The sequence below is a fragment of the Saccopteryx leptura genome, chromosome 2 (assembly GCF_036850995.1).
Source record: "Saccopteryx leptura isolate mSacLep1 chromosome 2, mSacLep1_pri_phased_curated, whole genome shotgun sequence".
NCBI lineage: Eukaryota > Metazoa > Chordata > Mammalia > Chiroptera > Emballonuridae > Saccopteryx > Saccopteryx leptura.
Window position 1 is genome coordinate 37,196,681 of NC_089504.1, and position 25,698 is coordinate 37,222,378.

The 25,698-nt window shown below is 44.7% G+C and overlaps 1 protein-coding gene and 2 non-coding genes across 3 annotated transcripts in view; 1 reads left to right on the forward strand and 2 right to left on the reverse strand.

Moving 5' to 3' along the window:
* Positions 1-4,532: 4,532 nt before the first annotated feature.
* RECK (reversion inducing cysteine rich protein with kazal motifs) overlaps positions 4,533-25,698 on the reverse strand; it is a 78,700-nt gene continuing 57,534 nt past the window's right edge. The window contains exons 13-21 of the mRNA XM_066367664.1: positions 23,782-23,922; positions 19,970-20,161; positions 18,928-19,050; positions 16,312-16,483; positions 11,728-11,920; positions 10,293-10,503; positions 7,985-8,058; positions 7,030-7,185; positions 4,533-6,153 (exon numbers count right to left, since the gene is read on the reverse strand). Coding sequence (XP_066223761.1) covers positions 5,932-6,153; positions 7,030-7,185; positions 7,985-8,058; positions 10,293-10,503; positions 11,728-11,920; positions 16,312-16,483; positions 18,928-19,050; positions 19,970-20,161; positions 23,782-23,922 — 1,484 coding nt within the window. The 3' untranslated portion in view covers positions 4,533-5,931. The remainder of the gene's footprint in view (positions 6,154-7,029; positions 7,186-7,984; positions 8,059-10,292; positions 10,504-11,727; positions 11,921-16,311; positions 16,484-18,927; positions 19,051-19,969; positions 20,162-23,781; positions 23,923-25,698) is intronic.
* Positions 21,764-21,839, forward strand: TRNAA-AGC (transfer RNA alanine (anticodon AGC)). Its single transcript has one exon. It is a non-coding gene; the product is annotated as a tRNA-Ala (tRNA).
* On the reverse strand, positions 22,891-22,966 carry TRNAS-GCU (transfer RNA serine (anticodon GCU)). Its single transcript has one exon. It is a non-coding gene; the product is annotated as a tRNA-Ser (tRNA).

Sequence of the window (25,698 nt, forward strand, 5' to 3'; positions counted from 1 at the left end):
GGCATCCATCCTGGTCAGCTAACGTTTCCTCAGGAGAGCCCCGGGTGTTCATAGGACGGAGGGAAAGGAAGCACAGCCTGATACACAGATTGATGGGTGATCTTGAAGGTTTCTCATGGTACGGGAGTTCGACATGCACACCTCTGTGTACATCAGGGCCACCCAGGTCAGTCAGTATGGCAGAGAAGGCGAGGGCAGAGGCCTAGCTGCCACTCTGGCCTAGCATCTGATCCTCCTTATACCTCCATTTGCCCCCCCTTCCCAAAGGGTCAGCTCCACTGTTTCACCACTGGGGACCCAGACTCTCCTGCTTTGGCACCTTTGCTCAGGCTGGACTCCCTGCTCAGAATGTCTCTCCTCAAAACCACCTGGCAGAGCCTCCCCATCTCTACTGGGCCTGGTTCAAGTCAAGCCCTCTCTAGGAAGCCTTCTGTCTTCTTTTTATAAGACGTTTTCTGCTCCTCCTCACACCTCCCATGGCATAGTGTCTATGCAATAGATCCCCTTTCTCCTGTCTTGCACAAGCAAACTGTAACTGAGGGTGATGTCGCTCAGGAGTTCTTAGTTGACACTCCTTTTTACTAGAAATGAATAACCTACAGCTTGTATTAAAGATGGCCCAGTGACTGTCTGTGACTAATGCCATAGTGACACCATGGCAAGCTCAATGACTCATGGAGAAGTCAGCCTTGCCTATGTTTGGGGCAGAGACCATACTCCCAACCCCCTCTACTCTAAGCAATTAGTCACTCATCTAGCCTTTGCGAGGGGAGACAGAAGAGGCTTTTGCATGGGATATGAGATTGAAAGTTTAAAATAACCAGGAAAACCTGACCAGGCAGTGGCACAGTGGAGCAGTAGATAGAGCATCAGCCTGGGATGCAGAGGACTCAGGTTCAAAATCCCAAGATTGCTGGCTCGAGCGCAGGCTCACCAGTTTGAGCGCAGGGTTGCCGGCTTGAGCATAGAGTCATAGACATGACCCCATGATCACTGGCTTGAGCCCAAAGGTTGCTGGCTTGAGCAAGGGGTCACTCACTCTGCTGGTCCTACCCCCTCCCCCCAGTCAAGGCACATGTGAGAAAGCAATCAATGAACAACTAAGGTGCCACAATGAAGAACTGATGCTTCTCATCTCTCTCCCTTCCTGTCTGTCCCTATCTGTCCCCTTCTCTGGCTCTGTCTCTCTCTCTCTCTCTCTCTCTCTCTCTCTCTCTCTAAAAACAAAAAAAACCCCACAAAAACAAAAACAAATAAAAGAAAAAAAAAACAGGAAAGAAGCTTGAGAAACGAAGAAGTCAGGCTATTTAAATAACTAGAGGTAAATACTAAAGTTATGGAACCAGAGATGTTGCTATGGAGTTCCACTACCTAGCTGGAAACTGGGTCCATTTACACACTGAGGGCAGTTATTGGAAAAACAAAACCATTTTCATATTTATATTCTAACAAGTTGAGACTATAAAAGACCTGGTTTTGTCTTAAGGCAGATGCTGTTGGTGGCCTTAGCCCTTCCGAACCTTGACTTTGGGCAGCAGTGAGTACAGTGCCTGACTGGCCAGCTGTGGCCATCCTGCTGCCCTGGGCCAGTAACAGGTCCAGGGGTGAGACTACAACCTGATCCTGGCTAGGAGCTACAAGGAACAACTGACTGACTGGTGAGAGATTTCTGAGAAATACTTTTCTTACTCATGAGGCACAGGCAGCAAAAGGAGAGGGCACTGTGGCTCTGGTCCCCTTTCTTCTCGGTAAAACACTATGCTTCAAGCTGAACCAGCTTCCATCAGATCAAGAGGACAGGGTGATCTCTTTACCATGGACATCAAAGTAGGATTTGGTGGTATGAATGACATGCATTGCTGTCCCTGGCCTTAGGAGAGAACATCCAGGGACAACTGAGTCTTTTTTTTTTCTTCTTTTTCCAAGTGCGAGGAGGGGAGATAGAGAGACAGACTTATGCATGCGCCCTGACCGGATCCACCTGGCAACCCCCATCTGGGGCAGATGCTCTACCCATCTCGTAACGGAGCTATTTTTAGCACAGGAGGCAGATACTCCATGGAGTCATCCTCAGCGTCCAGGGCCAACACGCTCAAATCAATTGAGCTATGGCTGCAGGAGAAGAAGAGATGGAAAGAGAGAAAAGGGGAAGGAGGAGAAGGGGAGGAGAAGCAGATGGTCAATTCTCCTGTGTGCCCTGACTGGAAATTGAACCTGACACATCCACATGCCGGGCTGAAGCTCTGCCACTGAGCCAACCAGCCAGAGCTGACAATTGAGTCTTAAGTCTGGGTCCTCTGTCCTGCAGCCCTGGGGAAGCTCTCCAATAAAGTTGACTCGAAGCAAGGCGTGTAGGAGGCAAGCAGAGTCTCCCTCACAGTGGCCTGCTTCTTTTTGCACTGTTCTCAATTTTCGGTACTTGTCACAGTCTCTTATCTTTGTTGCCATTTTTGCTCTCAATTATTTTATTATTAGTCATTTGGAAAATTCCATTTTCAATAGGTCAGTAGTACAAAGCACCTCATTGTTACTGGGCTCTGGTGGCTGTTGGGTCCACTGCTGGGTGTGAGCATTTGCTATATGCTCACAGGTTGAATTGGCATGGGGGCTAATGGCCTGTCAGAGATGTGCATTCCCTACAGGATACATCTGGCAGAAGGCTTCTTCTAGGAACAGAGTTATTTCCTGCGAGAAATCCATTCCATCTGGTGTGGGTGGGGCTGAAGCTCTCCTAATGTTTTTTCTCGGCCACATAGGTGGGCATGTGACCCACAGCAGGGCTATGACCTGCTTGGGGTGCATTCCTACCCACTTTCTTTTTATTTTTTTTAGGTGAGAGGAGAGGAGATAGAGAGACAAACTCCTGCATGTGCCCCAACCAGGATCCACCTAACAACCCCTGTCTGGGCCGATGCTTAAAATCAACCAACTGAGCTATCATTAGTGCCTGAGGCTGACACTTGAAGCAATTGAGCCAGTGGCTGGGGGGGGGGGGGCAGTGAGAGAAAGGAGGAGAATGAGGGGAGGAGAAGCAGATGGTTGCTTCTCATGTATGCCCTGACTGGGGATCAAACCCGAGACAACCACATGCTGGGTCAACACTCTATCCACTGAGCAAACCGGCCAGGGCCAGCCCACTTACTTTCTGTGTACTGGACAAATAGCTATTTCATCTGTTTGTTTTTTTATCAGTATTTTGAGTTCATTAGCCATGGTCGTAACAGCCTCTGAATCTTCCTGTGGAATCTGCTTTTTATGCAGTTACCTCACCTTCTAAAACAAACCTCCTCATGCAGAAGTGCTTTCTCTCAGACTTCTTGGCCCTCACTCCAGGCCATGGAAAAATTATATGGATTCAGAAGCCTCATTTCTCATCCCCCCAGAGCCCCAGTTGTCTCCCACAGGATCTCGATTCCAGGCCTCTAACAGCCTGGCACACCTGGCCTTCGGCACAGTGCTGGAGAGCCATCCGCACTGTGGGCCAGGAGGCCCCTGACAGCCTGTCCGCAGGCAGCCTGCGTGTGCCCCATACAGCAGCTGGCAAGTGAGGAGCACGATTTCCTTACCTGACTTGACCTGGGCTTGTGTTGCCCATAACCATCTTCAGGGTTCTCATAATTGTGTCCTCAGAGGGGGACCAACCTTTAGATCTTTCTCTCCCTTAAGATACCCAATCCCCCAAACCCAAGCATTTCTCTCATTTCCTTTCCAGACTATGAAACTTCTACTACCTTTCTAGTGAAAAATTTAGTGAGCCCGGTTGTTGTCCCGAATCAACGAGAAACAATTTCTGTGATAGACTGTATAATTGTTCAAAATACTCAGGGCTCCTCCCCCAGGTCTTTTTTGCCTCCCTCCAACACCCCCCCTCTCCCCCAGGAGATTGTATATCCCTACCTTTCAAACTCAGAAGCAGCCATGTGTTTTGCTAGGGCCATTAAGACAGAGGCAGAAATGACAGTGTTACTTCTGAGCAGAGACCTAAGGGCCAGTTGTCGTTCTCAGTGTCTCTTTCCTCCCTTTGTGAGGACCCCGGAATGTGTCCTGAGTGAAGATGAAGCAGAGAAGTGCAGCTGACCTATGATGGCCATGTGACTGGGGCAAGATGAGCCTCTGCTATTGTCAGCCTGGAGGCTTTGGGACCTTAGCCTCAGCTGACTGAGCCTCCGGGCCCTGATTAACATGCCCTCCGTCTCCACGACATACCCTGGAGCTGGAACATTGTGCCCAAGGCTGTGGGACCAGAACTGCCCAAGTCTGTTCCTGGGTCTGAAGCTTCTTGGTCTTTGGACTTGACGTTCTGCCACTGCCTGCCCTTTGGTCATGCCTGGGCCTGGTCTGAGCAGCTCTGTTCCAGCTGCACCACTTTCCCAGGGCCCCTGGCTTGGAATAGTAACACTCCCATAACTTCTTATTCCAGAGCAAGGGTCACAGCTCACCCAAGAGTCAGCAGTGGTTTCATTTTAAATGCCCACACTGCTTGCAAGTACACATAACCATATAAAAATTATTTTTATTAAAATAGAAAAGGTTTCCAGTATATTGCATTGAAGACATTTATATAGAAAAAGCAATTGCAACAAACATGCTACATTGGCATTGGGATATTCTGAAAGCTTAAGTGCCCACTTTTAAACAACATTTTGGTATCATAAGCATATCCTTATATATTTCAGAGGGTACATATAATACTGAAAAAATACTTCATGTGAAATCTAAGTTTAGGTGCATACAAACAAGAAGTATTACACTGAATAGCTTATTTCAAACTGTGAAACACATTCAAAGTATTCAATTTCTTAGACAACATGCAAACATTTTAATACTTAGATTGACATTTTTAAATATATAAACCATAATTCTTTATAATTTTATATCAGAAAAGAGTCAGACAGAACATTTACCCACATTGTGCATGTCACAAAAAGAAAGCAACTGTGTCTTCACAAACAGAAGTACTGGGTTAGCACACGTGATTGTCACTTTACAAATATGGCTATTCACCTTCTTCAAAATAAAATAGAAAAATCATGTATTATTTACATGAACTACTAATTATTTTACTTTTTGGCACTTATGTAAGTAGCAGCAATTGGTTTAAAGATTGATGTTTGCAAACCCTAAATTTAACTCGGATGATACCGAAGAATAGATATCTGGTTAATAATATAAAGATGCACAATGCAAGAGGCTTTGATGTGACAGAACGTCTCCCTTTCACAAGTCACAGGCATGTGTTTGTAACCACCGAGGCTATCGTCTGCAGTGTATCATGAGAATGTTATTTAGTTAGCTTGCTTTTGCTTATCACAACAGATGGGATCCTGAATTAAATTTCTGTGAGTTAGATTTGCCTGATGATCCATACGATAATTACAAAGATGCTCAGTGTCTAGTTCATGCTTCAATGGCAGTGCCTTCACTGTGGCCGCTGGCTTCCAGGCAGAGTAGGTTGTACGTAAACACACACACAAACACTAGGGGCCTCTTAATACTTCTGGGAACTCTGCAATGAAGTTTCTGTGATACAAAGCCCACAGTATAGTGAGTTATCTTTCTACAAAGTGACCATCTCATTAATCAGTGATACTGAATACATTTTAGAGTAAGGGACCCATCCAATGAGCAAAATGTAAATTGGGAGGCAGTGATACACCAGAAGGGAACATGCTCTTTTCATCAGTGTTTGGGAGAATGTATTTTAACATTTATAAAGACAAAAGAAAAACCCTGCTAATATTGGCTGATTAAAAAAATACTGTGTGGTGAACAGAGGAGACAAGTGCTTTTTCTTGGCCACTTTTCAACTACTAACCAGCAGTCCTGAATGTCTTTCACAACGTAGACAATTACACACGATCTTAGCCAAAAGGCCAAGAAGTGATCACAAGGTAGAAAATCAGACTGAGCAACATTTGGCACGTTTCACGGTCAGTTACGTGTCCAGACCATGTGCGAGGCAAGGCCCAGGCTGAGGAGGAGGAGGCAGGAGCTGCGGGGAGGCCGGGCCCGGAGGCTGGCTGACGGCACGCTGCTGGAGACCTGCACCTGGGAAATGATGAGGGCAGAGAGAGGGACATGGGACGCCAGAGTAGGGCTGTCGGAGTTGATAAGGGATTCGATCTTCTCTGCTTCTTTATTGCAGGCCTCAATCTGGGAGAGGAAAATCAGATTCTTTTAATATAAAACCACAGAATCTGTGAAAAGGTCAAGTCAAATTCCAGATATATTCCAACATAGGGAATATGCTTTCATTTTGTCCATTTCTTAGCCAAAGGAACATTTAGTTACAGTCTATTGATACTTTATTATATAAATAATAACAGCATCAATGGAAATCAAATCAGAAATGAAATGGTCCACAGTGCCATTGCCCTTCTTTTCCACAACGCTTTCGCTGCTTATCCAGTCAGACATTAGCTTTGCCTGGTTAAAGCCAGTCCTGGGCATGGACTTGCAACGCCTATGTACATATCAGGAGGAAAGCAGTTAGACTAGTGAGCTTTCCAATGGTGGCAGTTTACAAGCTGCTTATATTCATTCACCTTTTGCTTGAGGCTCTCACTATTTTGAGCTGAAACTTGGGCCTTCATGAGTAAGGATAACCTTGAGATTGTAAGGGAGAAAAACTGGAGCTCACAAGACAGCTCCAGTGGGCTCCCCTCCCCAGTGGAAGCACAGTCGTCAGGAGACAAAGTCCATGCTGCTTTGTCGCTGTGTGACTCCTGTCACTCCCCTCCCTGGGCCCAGCTGCCTTGTCTGTAAGATGAGCAGATGGTCCATCTCCACAAACTTTCAGTCATAGCATCTCAGCCTCTCCCCGCCCCACCCCTTAGCATTCTGCGTCAGATGTACCTGGCCTCAGCCACCTGGCGAAGTGCTCACTGGGTGCAGCTCTGTCCCTCAGAGACTGCCCCACCTCCATTTCCTCACCACCTGCCCTCCCCATCCCGGTCTGCGCCCACCCCCTCCCAAGTCCACCAAACTTGAAATCGACAAGATGGCTGCACAAGGTATGCTGGACCCCACCTGCAAAGCTTTTGGATAATGATCAACAGGAATGATCAGGATCACAATTTCTGATTCAATGCTGAAGTATCCAAACACGTCACACTGTGGGACAGACACATGCATGCGGATTTTCTGAAGTATTTCCAGAACTGTTATTGGCTTTTTGTTTGTTACCTAGAAAGAGAAAAAATTTTCTATCACCAGAAAAAAAGATTTTCTTATTATGGCCTAAGCTGCCTTGCTGCCTTGCCTAAGCCAGGGAGGCTTGTTTGACCAAGGCGGCCCTAAGCGCAGGGCCTTAACAGGTCCCTGCTGCTGAGGTCCCAGTCTCCAGAGTCCACTCCAATGGGGTTTGCCTGACATGAAGCTTCGTAGCCAAACTAGACACTCTCACCAGAAATGCTTCATAAAAAGTGACTGTTCTGAGTTGGAGGCCACAGGGAAACAATCTTTCCGTAAAAAAAAAGGTAATGTAATCAAAATGGGAATAATTTTTGAGGTAGTGACAGGTGTTGGTGGCTACACATCTGGAGCCCTGTCTCCACAGCAGCGAGCAGTAAAAGTGACGGTACAGAAGAAAAGAGGCAAAACTCTCCTGGATGGCAGCCCACAGGGGAACGGGACCGTGGGGGGGGGCACCCAGAAACATCTGGGCATCTACCAGTCTCTGGTTTTGCCTTTTGCCCTTGCTCTGCTCACTGTGCCAGGAGGGGGGCTTTTCTAGAAAGGCTCAGGCTGTGACATGCAGAGCGAGGTCACCACACAGCTGTGTGGGGGGTGGGGAGCGCAGGATTGGGAGCCAACCGCCCTGAGTTCAAACCCTAGTTCAACTGGCTGTGCGCTGGATGGCCATGAGCGGGCTGCTCCTCTGCAAATTAGCTTCGTCTGTAAATGGGACAACACAGCCGCTGTGGGATTACTGGGAGGTTTATCAATAAGGTTTCAACAGTGCCTAGCATATGGAGCAATTTACCTTGGCAATAGTATCCAGTTTTTCTTTGTCAAATAAAACTCTTAACATCCCAGCACATAATGGGCAACAAGCACCTGTACAACAGAAACCATATTGTGTGTTTAAATTTAGAAACAAGAATACAAAATAGGGGGTGCCATTACCCACCCTTCAGTTTGTGCTACGAGAGTTACAGCTGGCCGTCCTGGTGACTGCACTTTCGGTATGTACCCTGACCAACGTGGGGCCTTACAACCAATACATATCCCCAAGTCCTTCCTCCATCCCTGCTTTCATCCTTTACCACTTCCCAGGGGGGGTCAGCTGTAGTGTACGACAGCACGGAGACAGATGGCCTCTCAGACATAGAAGTCTGGACCTGCCCTGCCTCAGCACACCCTGTGTGGTCTCGGGCAAGTGCTCTCTGCACTTTTGCTTTCTACCTACAAAACAAGGGAGCAGGTGTTTCAGAGAATTCACGAGTGTTTAACTTTAATATATATATATATAACTTTTAAAATATATATATGTATAATTTTTTTTTAAGTGAGAGGAGGGGAGGCAGAGACAGACTCCCGCATGTGCCCTAACTGGGATCCACCTGGCAAGCCTTCTATGGGGCAATGCTCTGCCCATCTGGGGCTTTTGTTCCACTGCTTGGCAACCAAGCTATTTTAGGTGAGGCCATAAAGCCATCCTCAGTGCCTGGGGCCAACTTGCTCCAACTGAGCCATGGCTGTGGGAAGAGAAGAGAGAAAGAAAAAGGAGAAGGGAGGGGTGGAGAAGCGGATGGGTGCTTCTCCTGTCTGCTCTGGCTGGGAACTGAACCCAGGTCATCCACATGCCGGCCGACACTCTACCACTGAGCCAACCAGCCAGGGCTTCTAATATAATTTTTAAATTAATTTAAACTGTTGAAAAACAACACAGTATGAGAGCATGGTCTCCAGGAGGAAACAGGCTTTGTTTCGCTCACTGCTATGCCCCCAGTGCCCAGAAGAGTGGCACACAGTGGAGCTTAATAAACAACTGATGAACTCACAGATGGAGGAGTGAACTTGTGAGACTTCAGACTAAGCTGTTCTGTGCAGACTTGGGATCAAGTCTCTTCTGCCTCCTTTGTTTAACTGAAGAAAGGGAAGCTGTTTAAAAAACACCTGTTACCACTTATAATAGTCTAACAAGGCTTTCTCCATTATATGCAACTAAAACAATTACATTGGATTCTAAGGCCAATCTAAGACAACTATTTCCGGTTTCTCTCAATTTCAAATGTTTGTGTTCATCAAAACTACTTCAGTTATTCATTCATTAATTACTAATTCTTTATTCCTGAACTTTATGGCAATATATCAATATATATTTAAAAGTAAATATTGTGCATTTGAACTAATCATAATTTTAATAATTAAATACTACTTTATCTGTTTCTATGCTGGTGTTTCGTATAAGATTTTTCTTTTTTTTTAAATTTTTATTTATTTATTCATTTTTAGAGATGAGAGACAGAGAGGGAGAGAGAGACAGAGAGAGAGAAGGGGGGAGGAGTTGGAAGCATCAACTCCCATATGTGCCTTGACCAGGCAAGCCCAGGGTTTTGAACCGGTGACCTCAGCATTTCCAGGTCGACACTTTTTTTTGTTTGTTTGTTTTGTTGTTTTTGTTTGTTTGTTTGTTTTTCATTTTTCCGAAGCTGGAAACGGGGAGGCAGTCAGACAGACTCCCGCATGCACCCGACCGGGATCCACCCGGCATGTCCACCAGGGGGCAATGCTCTGCCCCTCCGGGGCGTCACTCTGTTGCATCCAGAGCCACTCTAGCGCCTGAGGCAGAGGCCACAGAGCCATTCCCAGCGCCCGGGCCATCCTTGCTCTAATGGAGCCTCAGATGCGGGAGGGGAAGAGAGAGACAGAGAGGAAGGAGAGGGGGAGGGGTGGAGAAGCAGATGGGCGCTTCTCCTGTGTGCCCTAGCCGGGAATCAAACCCGGGTCTCCCGCACGCCAGGCCGACGCTCTACCACTGAGCCAACCGGCCAGGGCCAGGTCGACACTTTATCCACTGCACCACCACAGGTCAGGCCAAGATTTTTCTTGAAAAAAGTTTGCCATACTGTTTTAAAACCACTGGACCAGAGTGTGTCTAAGGGGGGACCTCCAGCTTTTTAAGGTTGAACCAGAGTTATGCATCTATTAGCATCAGGTAGAGTTAAGACTTCATGAAAATTTTAAATTAGCTAGTTAACTCCCTTCTCCTCAGTGAGGACAGGCAGATAAGCAAGTGTCCCCAGTCCCACCCCTGCCCCGCCCCACCCCAAACACTGCCAGCCTACCCGGTGGGATGATGGGCTTGCACTCAGTCGCTGAGAGCAAAGGACACTTCACAGCAGCGCACTCTGTGACAGAACTATGCTCTGAGAGGACCCCGACGGCCTGGCAGGGCCCAGAGTAATCAACTGCCACACGATCCGAGTAGGCAGCGCACACGCTACTGTAGGTCTCCCCGTTGTGCCCACAGACGGGCTCCACGGCTCTGCAGAAGGGCTGGGGGCAAACAAATCACATTTAGCTTGGAAACCTCTATGTGCACTACTCCTACCCAAGAGTGCATAGTAGGTCTCCCTATTTTCAGGAAGGTCAAAAGACACAGGAATAAATTCTGGGGACCCTCTTAGTTAAGCTCCTAAGGTGGGCTATAAACATGGTGGTGGGGGACAACAGGGCTGTCCCAAAATGAATTGAAGAGATTACTTTTCTCAGCCTTTCTAGGACTTGGTGCTCACTCATGTGAACCAATATGAGATAAAATTCCCCTCCCTTAGACTTCTGTTATTCCAGAAAAGTGCCTGCTGGAAGAAAACAAGATAAATCTTCATGCGAATATGGAAGCTTTATCATTTCACACTGGGTACTGGATAAGGAGAAGAGTGGAGAGCTCAGTGGGGCAGATCAGCTCTAGGCCCATTGGCAGGTAAGGAATATGTGAGAGAAAAATCATAGCCAGGAAGAGGGACAAGTAGGAAGAGACTGGGAATTCAGTGTAGCAGGTATCAATGCAATCGGACCACAGGCTCTGAGAGAACACCAGCCTAGGGAGACAAGCAGAAGGAGGGATGCTTTCGACAAGGAGGACCAGGAAATGAGAAGCGATCGTGCCAGGTGTTAGCTGGTTGTGGGCAGGGATGCTGGGCCCCAAGATGGGTTCCCTGGGAGAGGGGCCGGCACACAGATCAGTGGTGTGTGTGGGAAGCCTCCGTGCGGTCGTCCTTGAGGTTATATTTTAAGCATGAATACAGATTCCACAACCTTAAAGGACTGAAAGATAAACTGATGCAGAAAGGCATTGTCTTAGAGAAACATTCGATTATTTTTCAGTCCTGTGATAAGGACTTCAGTTGGGAAAGTGTTTGGAAAAGAGCTCTTTTCTTGGTTGTTTTAACATGCATTCTTCCTGATTTGTCTTCTAGCGAGGCCCACAGAACTACGGAAAGGGAAATGGTGCTGATTCATGCCAGGGCGGTGAAACTTTAAATTCTTCTCCTATAAGAAGCCACTCTCCTTTCTCCCTTGCATACTCCATGGGCAAAGGTACACACTCTAGCAAGAAGTTTTCCGGAGTCTCCAGGGAGAAAAAGCCAGTCTTGGGATGGCTCACTTTTGGCAGAGGGCTGAGTTCTCTAGATGTGATGGGATTCCTAGAAGACCCTCGAGTGTCTTACTGCAGATTCATCTGCAGAAGATAACAAACCAGTTTTCTGCTCTGCGTACCTGGCATGGGCCTTTGTATAGGAGGCTCTTCCCTCTCTGGTACAAAGTGCAGAGATTGCTGTGCTCCACATGGTTTGTGTCACAAACAGGATCGCGGGCCTGGTCACAGGTGAGCTGTCGTGGCAAACACTCGTATTGGCTACATCCAAATTTATCAAAAGTTGTCAGGCAGACTTGTGGTTTAGGTATGCACCTGAAATACACAGATGTAGCACCATGAGTCAGGAGGGACTATGGTGGGGCCAGCAAAGCACTGACAAGGCACAGGAGGCTGAGGAGAAAGCAAAAGAAACTGAAAACACTTCCTGTCCCCAAGAGCTTATGGACAGCAGGAGAGTCAAGCACGCACATAAAGTGGGCTATTGGGTAGAAATGACACACAAACGCTCATGGGGATCAGTCATTCTGACTGAGGGCCTGGAGAAAGCACTGGGAGGAGTGGCGCCAGGTGGGTGGGAACCTGGAGGACAAAGAGGGTGTGACGCTCCAGACTGTGGCACGGGGGAGGGGCAGGAGCAGTGGACACTCAGGGTAGAAATGGCATCCATGAGGCCATCAAATGGGTTAAGGGTCTGATGCTGGAGGCCTTGTAGTCAATAATAAATGAAACATTTTCAGTTTGGCTAGTATGAGTCTATCTTAAGAGAAGACTTCACAATATGTGCTGAAAAATTCTGGTTTCTGTGCTCAGAAGGCTGAGGACCTGACACGGCTGGCTGTGAGTCACTGGGAGGAGGCCTCCCCATGAAGCTGGGCTTCCCTAGAACTATCTGGACCCTGCTTTATTCTCAATTCCTGAACTTCTTCTGAGGGATTAGGGATGATGGTTCTCTTCTTCTTTAGACTTTCCTGCTTCCCTCATTTCTTCAAAGGGCATTTGTAACTTTTTACAGAAAGGTAAGAGCTATTAAAATGTTTAGCTTTCACTGGGTCTTTGAGATAACAGGATATACAGATATTAGTCTGTAAAACAAAAGAAGAACACAGTAGCTAGCATTATTGAATGTGCAAGGAAATCACTTCTATTCCTTTTAGGGATAAGCCTCCTGACAGAAACGACCACCACCACTATGCACGTTGCCTTTTCTCGTGGGACTTAAAATTAGAATGCATGTGGTTATAGTTTTATGGAAATTTAAGATATTTGAAGAGAAATAATGGAAAAGAACACTTAGAACTTAATTATCTATTAACATGGAAGGGATAAGAACCAAGGCTATAAGAGAAATTTGGTAATTTTAGAAAGAAAAACTTTTCAATCTGAGTACATAGAAATTAGAGGATCAATAGGAAAAGCTGAGAACCTAGGGGTAAATCAAAGTAAACACGATCAGGGCAGGGACTCTGCCTTGTTTACCGTGTGACCTACTATTTAGAAAAGTGCCTGGTACATTAGTGCATACTTTGTGAATGGATACCTTTTATTTTTTTAAACAATTATTTTTTGAATGAATAATACAAGCCCATGGTGAAACTGAAAAAATACAAAATGTTATAGTGAAAACTAAGTTTCTCTCCTACTTTTGTGTGTCAGTCACTGAGTTCCCTTCACCAATAGCAACTGCTATTACCAATGTAATTATTCCTCCAGAGATACTATATATAAGTATAAGCATTTATACAGTATATGCCAATTCAAAGTGTATGTGTATTTAAATTTTGGGTAGATTTGGCCAAATTGTCCTCCACAGAGGATGTACCGATCTTCTCTCCCACCCCTTCTTGTATGGGAGTGACTGTTTCCCTGTATTTTATGTTATCAAACTTTTTATCTTTGCCAATCTGGCAGATAGAAAATGGTACATGCAGTTTCTTTTTTCGTATTTTTCTGAAGTTGGAAACGGGGAGGCAGTCAGACAGACTCCCGCATGCGCCCGACCGGGATCCACCTGGCATGCCCACCAGGGGGCAATGCTCTGCCCATCTGGGGCATCGCTCTGTTGCAACCAGGGCCATTCTAGCACCTGAGGCAGAGGCCACAGAGCCATCCTCAGTGCCCAGGCAAACTTGGCTCCAATAGAGCCTTGGCTGCGGGAGGGGAAGAGAGGACAGGAAGGAGAGGGGGAGGGGTGGAGAAGCAGATGGGCGCTTCTTCTGTGTGCCCTGGCCGGGAATCAAACCCAGGACTCCTGCACGCCAGGCCAACGCTCTACCACTGAGCCAACTGGCCAGGGCTGGTACACTCAGTTTTAACTTAATTTACATTTCGCTTCAAATGAGGAAGGTTAAGTAAGCACTGTGGTAAATTACCTATTTTCTTCCTGGGCACACATCTACATTGCATTTCCGAGTCTCTCTGGCAGGCAGTTGCTGCCAATGACCAAGTTCTAGACAATAGAATGTGGCTGGAAGTAGAGAGGAACTCCACTTTTTTTTTTTTTAAGATTTTATCTATTGATTTTAGAGAGAGAGAGAGAAAGAGCAAGAGAGAGAAAGGGGGGAAGGAACAAGAAGTAGCAACTCATAGTAATTGCTTCTTGTATGTGCCTTGACCAGGCAAGCCCGGGGTTTCGAACCAGTGACCTCAGTGTTCCAGGTTGGTGCTTTATCTACTGCACTACTGCAGGTCAGGCTGGAATGCCACTTTTAAACCTGGCCCATAAAAGCTTCTCAGGAATCTCCATCACCTCCCTGCTCTTACCTGCTAGCCTGATATAAATGAAAACTAGGAGGCTGTACGAGCTGGCAGTCACTAGAGAGAAGGATCCTAAGTCTCTGAATCACTACATGGAAAGCCACCTGCTGAACACCCAAATGGACTGTATTTGAATTTCTGCTATGTTAATGATATTTTAGGGTTTGTATAGCTCGAGTTACTCACCCTAACTAATAAAAGCATTTTGAGTGTTGAAGAACTATTTGTGGACCTGGCTGGTTGGCTCAGTGGTAGAGCATTGGCCCAGAGTGTGGATGTCCCCAGTTTGATTCCTGGTCAGGGCACACAGGAGAAGCACCCATCTGCTTCTCCACCCCTCCCCCTCCCCCTCTCGCTTCTCTCTTTCTCTCTCTTCCCCTCCTGCAGCCATGGCTCAACTGTAGTGAGTTGGCTTTCAGTGCTGAGAATGGCTCCATGGCCTCACCTTGGGTGCTAAGAAGAGCTTGGTTGCTGAGCAATGGAGCAATGCCCCAGATGGGCAGAGCATCGCCCCCTAGTGGGTTTGCTGGGTGGATCCTGGTTGGGGTGCATGTGGGAGTCTGTCTCTCTGCCTCGCCTCCTCTCACTGAATGAAAAAAAAGAACTATTTGTATTTCTTTTTCTACATTTATGTCCTTGGTCCATTTTTCTGTTAGGTTATTGCTCTTTGCCTACCTTTCTATTAGGTTGTTCATCTTTTTCATATTGATTTGCAGGGCTCTTTATAAGGACATCAACCCTTTCTCTGTGATAGCCTTCCCAGTTTGTCATTTATCTGTTACCATGCAGAAAATGTTCATTTTCATGTAGCTGTATTTTTCAATCTCTTATGTTGGTTTTGTATTATGCTCAGAAAGGACTTCCTACTTTGAGATTTTATGTTGTTCTATTATAAAAGCAAGACAACCTATTCAGAAAGGTTAACAAATAGAAGAAAACAAACAAGCAAATAACAAAATAACCCTCAATTCTACCTCCCAACACAACTATATTATCCTTCTAGTTTCTTTCTCTCTTTTTATATACAGTACCCTGTATTCTTTCCATAGAATCTTTATGAGCTTAATTTTCATGGTATAAATTTTGCCAGATGAGCAACCAATTCTCTTTGCTATTTCTTTTAACACACCAGAAAATCTTCTCCTCCCTCCATACTGCACCACCATTTTAAGGATAGAGAGGCAATTGCTTATTTTCCACAAAATTCTTTACAAGGAAAGGACTGTGGCACTAGGATGTGTCCTGCTCAGGGCACTGAGGCAGCCAGCACAAACCAGTTCTAGAAAGCTGAAACCTCAGTCAGCAGGACACTTGCCCACATACAGAAATCCATCATTAAGGCAGGTCCACTATACCCTGAGCTTAAGAGAAAACTGCAGAGAAAGGATTCCCTAAATAAATAATTTCAAATAAGACTGAAATTGCATGTTCCAAAGATTTCTCATGTCTAACCCCTAAAATAGAGGTGGATAAGTAAAAGAAAATTTCCCATTACCACTGGGCATACGTAGCTAATGATAAGAACACATCCACTTTTCGAGTCTCATCTGTTATCCCTCCTTGCCTCACACTTTCCGTTTCAGTCTTACGAGACCGCTCCAGCTCCCAGCATGCCCACGCTAGCTCCGCATTACCAGCAGTCAAGATCTTTGCTCTCTCTGCCTTCACTACCACCACCATCTTTCCACCACCGTAAACCTTGCCTGCAAGGTCCTACTCCTTCCAGCCCAACGCATCCTCAAGAGCTTTCTTAGGCTGCACCCAGGCCAGGTCCCCAATCTCACAGCATGTCACCAAGCAGCTTTACATGGCTCTTTCCTTCTAGACACCAAACTCTCCAGTGCAGAGACCTTCTTAATTCCTCTTAGTATTTTTACTGTCTGGTACACAGGAGATGCTTAGTAAGTGCTTGTCTTCAGTTGAAAAGAGTAAGGAGCCATTTGACTTACCTTTGGTTTTTTGGGCAGGGGTTGGGATTACATGGATCCTTTGAGATGCACGATCCAAACTCAAACTGATGGTCTTGGAGGCCCACACAGCGAGCAATGCAAGCACTGGGGTAAGTGCGCCCGTTCTGCCCGCACACGGGGACAAACTGATCCGCACAGTTACAGGGCAGACCTGGGGAGAGGAAGCAGTCTCAATGCTGTGTGCTCGTACAACCCCCTTTCCCTGGTACTTCTTTAGTAAGGCAAGCCACTAACAATCATGTGGTGGTCTCACGTTAAAAATAGAATTGAAAAATAAGTAAAAATATCCTTCCAATCTCTGAGTGTTTTTGTTTGTTTGTTTTTAAGGCAGCAAGGCTCTTAAAAGCCATTTGTCTGAAGGCCCTGGCTGGTTGGCTCAGCGGTAGAGCGTCGGCCTAGCGTGCGGAGGACCCGGGTTCGATTCCCGGCCAGGGCACACAGGAGAAGCGCCCATTTGCTTCTCCACCCCTCCGCCGCACTTTCCTCTCTGTCTCTCTCTTCCCCTCCCGCAGCCAAGGCTCCATTGGAGCAAAGATGGCCCGGGCGCTGGGGATGGCTCTGTGGCCTCTGCCCCGGGCGCTAGAGTGGCTCTGGTCGCAACATGGCGACGCCCAGGATGGGCAGAGCATCGCCCCTGGTGGGCGTGCCGGGTGGATCCCGGTCGGGCGCATGCGGGAGTCTGTCTGACTGTCTCTCCCTGTTTCCAGCTTCAGAAAAATGGGGGGGGAAAAAAAAAAAAAAAGCCATTTGTCTGAATAATGCTTTTCTTTGTATCATTTATTTCCAGGTAATCAAGGGTCTCCAGACCTTGATGCCAGGACAACAGACCCCTATAAACAAAGATAAAGGTAGAAAAAGTAAAGAATGTTCCTTCCAATCTGGTGTATAAAATCTAGAATTTAGAAGTTTAAAGTCTGGTGTGGGGGATTCCTGGCCTGGATCTACCTCAGATTTTAGCTAAGTAGAATATGGACCAAGAAGTACCCCAAACATGACAAAGTAGCGAAGTTATAAACTCCCTACGTAGGTTCTTCCCATCTCCTTCAGGAGAGGGGAGAACAAGGTAACTCTGCAAGTTATTGTAGTTTTGAGACTTAAGTATTTCTATAAACATCCCTCTTTCTCTGAGTCATGTTTGGACTGAGACACTGTCTGGTCTCAGTCCAAGAAATGTGGTGTATTCTGTGGCCAGTAACATCTGCTTAGAATCCGCTAGCTAAATTGCCATTAACTTAATTTATCCCAGGACATGAGGGGCTGCACACTACAGGGAAATGGGTCCTGCTAATTGTACAGTTCATTTTTCAAAATCATTTAGATGTAAGCAAATAAAGTCTTCCAGCTAAATCTTTAGTTCACTTTTCATCCCCACAGAAGTCCCATGGTTTCTCTAAGCAGAATGAATTGTCCTCATCACAGCAGAGTAGATTAAGGATAATAATAGAGGGCAGCAACAAAGTGGTGAAGGCTGGTGTTTATTAGGGTGGATGGAGGATGGGGTGGAGTTCATCTTGCCTCTACTTCCCCATAAGTCTGCTGTTCACTTCCTATTTCTGATCTTTTTATTGCCAGTGTGCTGGAGACACAATGTTGATGAACCCATATTCTGTTCTCCCCCACTTCACTCCAGGAAAAGAAAAATCAGGTTGCTGCAGCAGTAGCATGAAACAAGGTAAGGGCAGCTACCTGGTTCTTCTTTACCCCAAAATAATGGTTTTTCAGGTCTGGGAGAAACCAGAGGCCAGTAGATGCCAGGAGACTGCCGCTGCTATTGACAACTGCAGCTTCATCTCAAGAAAAGAGCATCTCATCTCTCAGCCTTTTCACGTACTGTCGCTGGTGCGAGCACAGTACCAGTAGAATACATAGGAAAGTCAAGGAAGTAGTATTCATAATCGAATGTGCAGAAAAATTCTTAGTTTCAAAATTAAAATAATTTTCCAGATTACTGTCTTGGAGAAATCCCTCAAGTGATGAAAGTGAAAGGAACCCATGGAGGAGTTTTAAACCTTCACTTTTTGTCTTGTTTTTGGTATTACCCGTTAACTCCCCAGAAATCCCCAAGCCAGACTTCAAACATCTAAATTCTGGATTTTATACACCAGATTGGGAGAAACAGTCTTTACTTTTCCTGTCTCTAGCTTAGTTTATAGCTGTCTCTACCGATATGAAGCAGTAGGCTGAGGCAGGTCAAGGAAGAAAGTGGTGATTTAAAAAATTAGAACGGAAATAAACTTAGAAAATACACGGACATTTTAGATGATAAATGTAGGGGTAAATGTGGGTATTTTAACAGGTAGAAGAGCTGCATTTAACTAAAACCATCCCAATCACTGATGCTGCTCTCCCTGAATGGAATTCCAGAGCACTAACTAGCACTGGAAAGGCCCCAAGAAGCCATTTAGGCTAATGCCTCAATCCACAAGGAGGAAACAGACCCAGAGAGGGAAAGTATCTTGCTCTCATAATACAGATTATGTATTCATTTTACTGTGTACATTTGCAGTTAAGGCAAGAGAAGAGTTGCCTTGAAGGGCAAATAGGTATGAAGGGACGACGGCCTGCTGAGGACAGCTTCTGAATGCCCACGGTTACCGGTGAAGGTGCGACGGTCATCTTCCGAACTGTGCTCACTGAGGCACAGGCGGGTGGAGCACACCAAGTTGCCAGCGAAACAAGAACAAACATTGCAGTCAACATTAAAGGACGTCCCATGACCTGAGGGAAATAAAATGTCATTCCCGATCATGCCTTTATAAATAGACCATAAATTTAAAGTTTAATAGTATAAAATGTTTTAAAATGAAACTTCATGAAAAACGACTTTTGAATATACAAACTAGGCAGTTAAATCTGTTATGTTTACACTTTTGTATTTATCTCACACCACATCCCTGCAAAGCCCTAACATGCCGGTCTCACCAAGCTGCTCCCTATTTTCTGAGGGGGTTTGTGGCCGCCTTTCTGCCTTATATGCTCCTCCTTCTGGAAGGTCACTCATCTCTCCAGAACCAGCCCTGAGGCCACTTGGGACCACAGATTCTTCCAATACCTTGGCAGGAGTAACTCACTTCTTGAAGAGTGCTTGGTCTGTTTCTTTTTGTGGCTCAAATTCTCTCTTTTTTTCATGGAAAGCATGGCCTCAATCCCTCAGCTCAGTGTCAGCTGCATAAGGCACTGGTATATTCTTTTGAATAGAATGGGCATTAACCAGTGGCAGTGGATGGAAGGAATGGATTTGTTTATCCTCAGATATTTTCTGATACAAAGCATCTACCTGATAATTTAGCTAAGTAGAATATAGGCTAAGAAATGAATACCTGACTTGCTCTAGGCATAAAATTGCAAGCCAGGGAGCACTCTTCTTTCAAATAAGACTTCACACATAAAACTTAGCATACGGCATGGCACACAGTTAAGAGTTCAATGAGTGTTAATTATTATTAGCTATTAGTCCCTCTTGAGGAGGCTTTCAAGAGAGTTCCTTAGAAGTCCTAGTATCCTTGTAGAGTGTAGTCTGAAAAACAGTGCCCTGGACAATCTGATCTGTAGACTTTACTCTTTGGTGAGCATCCATTCAATGTTAAGATTAACCAATCTCATATTAAAAATAAAACAAATGCAGTTCAAGACTCACTTTTTCTTTTTCCTCCAACAATACAAGACTTCTGAAGGTCTATACAGTGCATCTCCATGCAGTTTTCTAAAAGCCCACTATGTCCACACGAGCAAATTTTGTAACAACCAACTTCCGAACCTGCAGATGATGGCACCTGGATAAGTGTCCCTTGACGGACGATGAAATCAGAGGCTTCTCCCAATTTGCAACCTGTATGAACAAAAATGAACTGAGAGAGCTGGTATTGTTCCATGATATTATTTTATGCAGTATATACATTTTGCATTTTTTACAGGGACAGAGAGAGAGCCAGAGAGAGGGATAAATAGGGACAGACAGACAGGAACGGAGAGAGATGAGAAGCATCAATCATCAGTTTTTTCAGTTGTTCATTGATTGCTTTCTCATATGTGCCTTGACTGCGGGCCCTCAGCAGACCGAGTAACCCCTTACTCGAGCTAGACCTTGGGTCAAGCTGGTGAGCTTTCTGCTCAAGCCAGATGAGCCCACACTTAAGCCGGCGACCTTGGGGTCTCGAACCTGGGTCCTCTGCATCCCAGTCCGACGCTCTATCCACTGTGCCACCGCCTGGTCAGGCTATTTTGCATAAATCTTATAGGTACTGTATAGCTATTAAAGATTGTGTAAGGGAATTTTCACCAAACTATGTAATTGTTTTGGTTCATTGCTCAAAAACATTTTCTCTCAAACAAAAATTCTATGTTCTGTGAGATGGTAATGACTAAGGACCTATACCCCAAAGTTGGCTATAGTTCCATACAAAAACGCCATAAGATATACAGCTTTTTATTTTGAAGGGCTTATTAAAGATATTTTATTATTTTTTTATTTTATTTTATTTTTTAGTGAGAGAGACGGAGGTGGACAGATAGGGATAGGCAGATAGGAAGTGGGAGAGATGAAAAGCATCAATTCTTCCTTGCGACACCCTAGTTCAGTGGTTCTCAAAGTGTGCGCCAGGGTGCGCTGGTGCGCCCTATGGTATTCCAGAGAAATATGTTCCTGTTGGGGACCAAACAACCAACAGGGTTTTTGGAGTTTAGATTTTTGGGGGACAGAGGTGTGGGGAATTGGCTATAAGCTGACAGTCTGCTCAACCACCCCACCTCACTTGCCTGATTAGGTTGCAAAAGGCTGTTAAGCTGTGGTGCTGGATTGTTTACACTACCCCCATGTTCCCCGGAAAGACTGGAGGCAAGTTTCTTCTATTCTTTGTTTGGTGTAAAGTTAAGATGATATGTATGGTGGGGGTTTTCTGCACTCAACACAATTAAGAGTAAAAAGAGAGGAATTCTTCAATATATTGACAAGGAAATGAGAGTTTGCCTTTCAAATATATGCCCAAACATTGAAGAAATTGCTAGGACACATCAGGCTCATGTTTCTCATAAACACAAGAATGAAAAATCTTTAACACATTCATGCCGGGACCTGTTGAATTTACTAAATCTTACTAAGAATGTATCTCTCTCTCTCTCTCTCTCCCTCTCTCTCTCTTTCTCTCTCTCTCTCTCTCTCTCTCTATATATATATATATATATATAAAGAAAATTTTTTGCCATTTTTTTATTTTTTAACCCCTTTTTTACAAATTCTAAAAAGCATAACTCAAAAAATGTAACATAAAAATGTTTTTTAAAGTTAGAATAAATTTAATTTTGTTGTTTTTGTTTAATTACCATAAAATGACTTTATATTTTTTCTTTAATATTTGACTTATTATAACATATTTCTCAGAAATTTGTATATAGTTCACCTACAATTATTTGTAGGATTTTAAATGTGCCCCCGGCCCTGGCCGGTTGGCTCAGTGGTAGAGCGTCGGCCTAGCATGCGGAGGACCCGGGTTCGATTCCCGGCCAGGGCACACAGGAGAAGCGCCCATTTGCTTCTCCACCCCTCCGCCGCGCTTTCCTCTCTGTCTCTCTCTTCCCCTCCCGCAGCCGGGGCTCCATTGGAGCGAAGATGGCCCGGGCGCTGGGGATGGCTTTGTGGCCTCTGCCCCAGGCGCTACAGTGGCTCTGGTCGCAACATGGCGACGCCCAGGATGGGCAGAGCATCACCCCCTGGTGGGCAGAGCTTCGCCCCTGGTGGGCGTGCCGAGTGGATCCTGGTCGGGCGCATGCGGGAGTCTGTCTGACTGTCTCTCCCTGTTTCCAGCTTCAGAAAATTAAAAAAAAAGAGAGAGAAAAAAAAAAGAGAGAGAAAAAAAAAATGTGCCCCGACTTCAAAAAGTTTGGAACCACTGCCCTAGTTGTTCATTGATTGCTTTCTCATATGTGCCTTAACCAGGGGGCTCCAGGTAAGCCAGTGAGCCCTTGCTCAAGCCAGCAATCTTGGGCTTCAAGCCAGCGACCTTTGGGCTCAAGCCAGTGAACATGGAGTCATGTCTATGATCCCGCGCTCAAGCCAGCAAGCAACCCTGTGCTCAAGCTGGTGAACCCGTGCTCAAGCCAGATAAGCCCTCACTCTAACTGGCGACCTTGGGGTTTTGAATCTGGGTCCTCTGTGTCCTAGGCCAATGCTCTATCCACTGTGCCACCACTTGATCAGGCTCAAAAATATTTTAAAATCACAGATATTTTTTAAATATCTGTGTTTAAAACTGACAGTGTTTTTAGAATAATCTTTTTTTTTTTTTTTTTTTGTATTTTTCTGAACAGGAAGGCAGACAGACTCCTGCATGCGCCCGACCGGGATCCACCCGGCATGCCCACCAGGGGGCGATGCTCCGCCCATCTGGGCGTTGCTCTGTTGTGACCAGAGCCATCCTAGCGCCTGAGGCAGAGGCCATGGAGCCATCCTCATTCCCCAGGCCATCTTTGCTCCAATGGAGCCTCAGCTGCAGGAGGGGAAGAGAGAGACAGAGAGGAAGGAGAGGGGGAGAGGCAGAGAAACAAATGGGCGCTTTTCCTGTGTGCCCTGGCCGGGAATCGAACCCAGGACTCTTGCACAGCAGGCCAATGCTCTACCACTGAGCCAACCGGCCAGGGCCTAGAATAATCTTGATCAGGAAACCTTTAGTGATGGAATATAAGCATACCTTAAATTCAACAAAAAAGGTGAAGGCTTGATTGGGCTTAAGGAAAACCCATTAATTTCCAATTTTAACAAGATCTGTTATGCCTCTATAGTTGACATATTATGGTATTACACAAATATTATAAATGATTCTTTGAGAGACATGCTTATTTACTGTTCCTTTTTATTTTACATACATTTAAAAATGATTCTAACATGAGAAAGAAATATTTTCAACTAGAAAAAAACAATGAAGCAAAATGTGCCACAACTATATTCTAAAGAGATAAAGTCTACCAAAATTCTATGGGATAAAAATTTTACAGCGTTAAAATCATATGCATTTCAGACCATTAAATTTATGGAATAATTATACATCCCACTGAGAATGCTATTTCTCTAGATACTAAAAAGAAAAAAAAAGAAAGAAAACCATATATAACATGCAGCACACATTCTCAAACATTACAATGCAAAAGACCAAGGGCAAATAGCTGGCTCAAAGTTCCTTTCTCTTTTGTTGTCTAGAACCCTATAACTCATTATGAGAGTCTAGTTTTGGATTGATATTAGTTTATAATCTAAATGACTATTGAAAATTACACTTCTATTTGTCTTTTTCTGCTTATGTAAATAATACAAGTTTACTGTGAAAACCTCAAACATTACAGAAAAACATAATTTAGGACATAAAGTCCCTTGTAATCTCCTTCCAAAGATAACTTCTATAAAGAAATACCAGCAGCACATACCCATATCCATTCCACACCCACTCTTCTACCTCTTACCTTGAACACAAGAGTACGGAAGGCAGGGATCTCCAGACGGACACCCTTTCCGGTTTACCTCACAGAGCTCATTAGCAGGGCAAGGATTGGGGTTACAGGGATGAGTTACCTCTTCTACAATGTTACCTAAAGTACTTGGTCCTGAAAAATCAAAAACAAGTCAGCTTAACCTACTTAAAAGTGTAACAGAGGTCTATACATTATCTGAATTATGTCTGAAATAAACGGGTAGCTGAGAAGTCTCGATTCTAGTAAGCTATTAAAACACTCAGATTTTCTGATCATTTGTGAATTTAGCACAAATATCCATTCATTCATTTTTAAACTTATTGGGTACATACAATATGCTCAGCAAGGTTCTAGGTACTGGAGAGAACAGTGGCAAACAAAACAGACAAGTCTTTGACAGAGTTTATATTCTGGTCTGGTCAGGAAATAGATACTAAATAGACTGTGTGGGTGTGTGTAAATAAAAAAATCAGACAGTGATAAGTAAGTAGTGTAAGGGGAGGAAAAGTGACAGTATATTTTGGATAGGATGGTTAAATAGATGCTCACATTCAAGAGGAATAATTTAGCACATTTTACCATAAATAATAATTAATAATTATAAATAAAGAATACTTTATTTATGGTAAAATGAACTCCATACTAAGATTATATTTGTTACCCTGTGAAATAATGACCGAGGAAGTCTCAATATAAAGTATATCTAATATTTGAAGACAATATTAAATTTCCAACAAAAACATTCTTTGTTTCCTCCCACTGAAACAGTTTCTTTCTACACATATATATTTGACTGCTATAATAGAGTGAAAATTGTGAATGCATTTGTTCTGCTTACTTGATTTTAGGCCACACTCAGACTTTAAGGCTAATAGAGGTATAAAGCTCTTGGAATTTTACCCATCCAGCCCAGTCATTTTACAAATAGGGAAGCCAAGGCTCAAAGATGTGGTCTGCTCAAAGTCACAGAGACCTATGACTCTTGTCTAATGCTTCCTTTTTGCTATACTGGTCATATAGACTAAAGGACATAATTTGTTGGTCTTGAAAAATATGACAGATATTACTAACTGCAAATCTAGCATTCACTCTTATTTTCCTGCTTACTACTACAACTTCAGTTTTACTTAGGATGGCAATGGGCACACAGCTAAAATCTTTCCCAGTTTCCCTTACAATTAGGGGTAGTTTTCCCTTACACTAGGCTATGCTGGCTAGAATTCCAGTAGTCATGTCGTGATGATAAAGTACATGAAGTAAGTTCGATGACAGAACCACTGTAACAGCCCTGGACTATTTCTGGGCTTTCTTTAACTTCTGTTGTTCTATTATTTGCAATGGAACTCAATCCTATCTGACACGGGAAAACAAAGTAGGAGCTCAATTCACTCCTTCCAGTCAGTTCACGGGCATTAGCGCCCCCTAGTGGCAGCTTAAACACTCCCCTCACCCTAACGACTTGGCATGCAGTTCTATTTGTTATCCTCTGGTTTCCAGCTATTGTCACCTCCTTGTCAGGAAGCTCACTGGGATACCAACATACTCTTCTAGCTTTTAGTAGGAGATTAGACAGAGAAAGAAATTTCATTTTCATGTACTAACCCAGACCATCATTCCTTACTCAGTATTTGGTGGGTGAGTTCAAGCCAATGCTGTGGCTCGGGGAATTCCACTTCCTAGTAAGTCATGGCAAAGAGACAGCACTAATATGGAGCTGGTTATCTGAGAATGCAGGCCTGAGTCACTGCTTAGAATTCCTGATTCCAACTGCTCACTACCTGCTCAGACTGATATGATAATTTCTTCCGCTTAATATTTTAAGACGACAATTCTTTCCAAAAAGGCCAAGCAAGTAAGATAACCAATAAACAAGTGCATCCAAAGCAAACATCAAGGGCAGAGACAGAG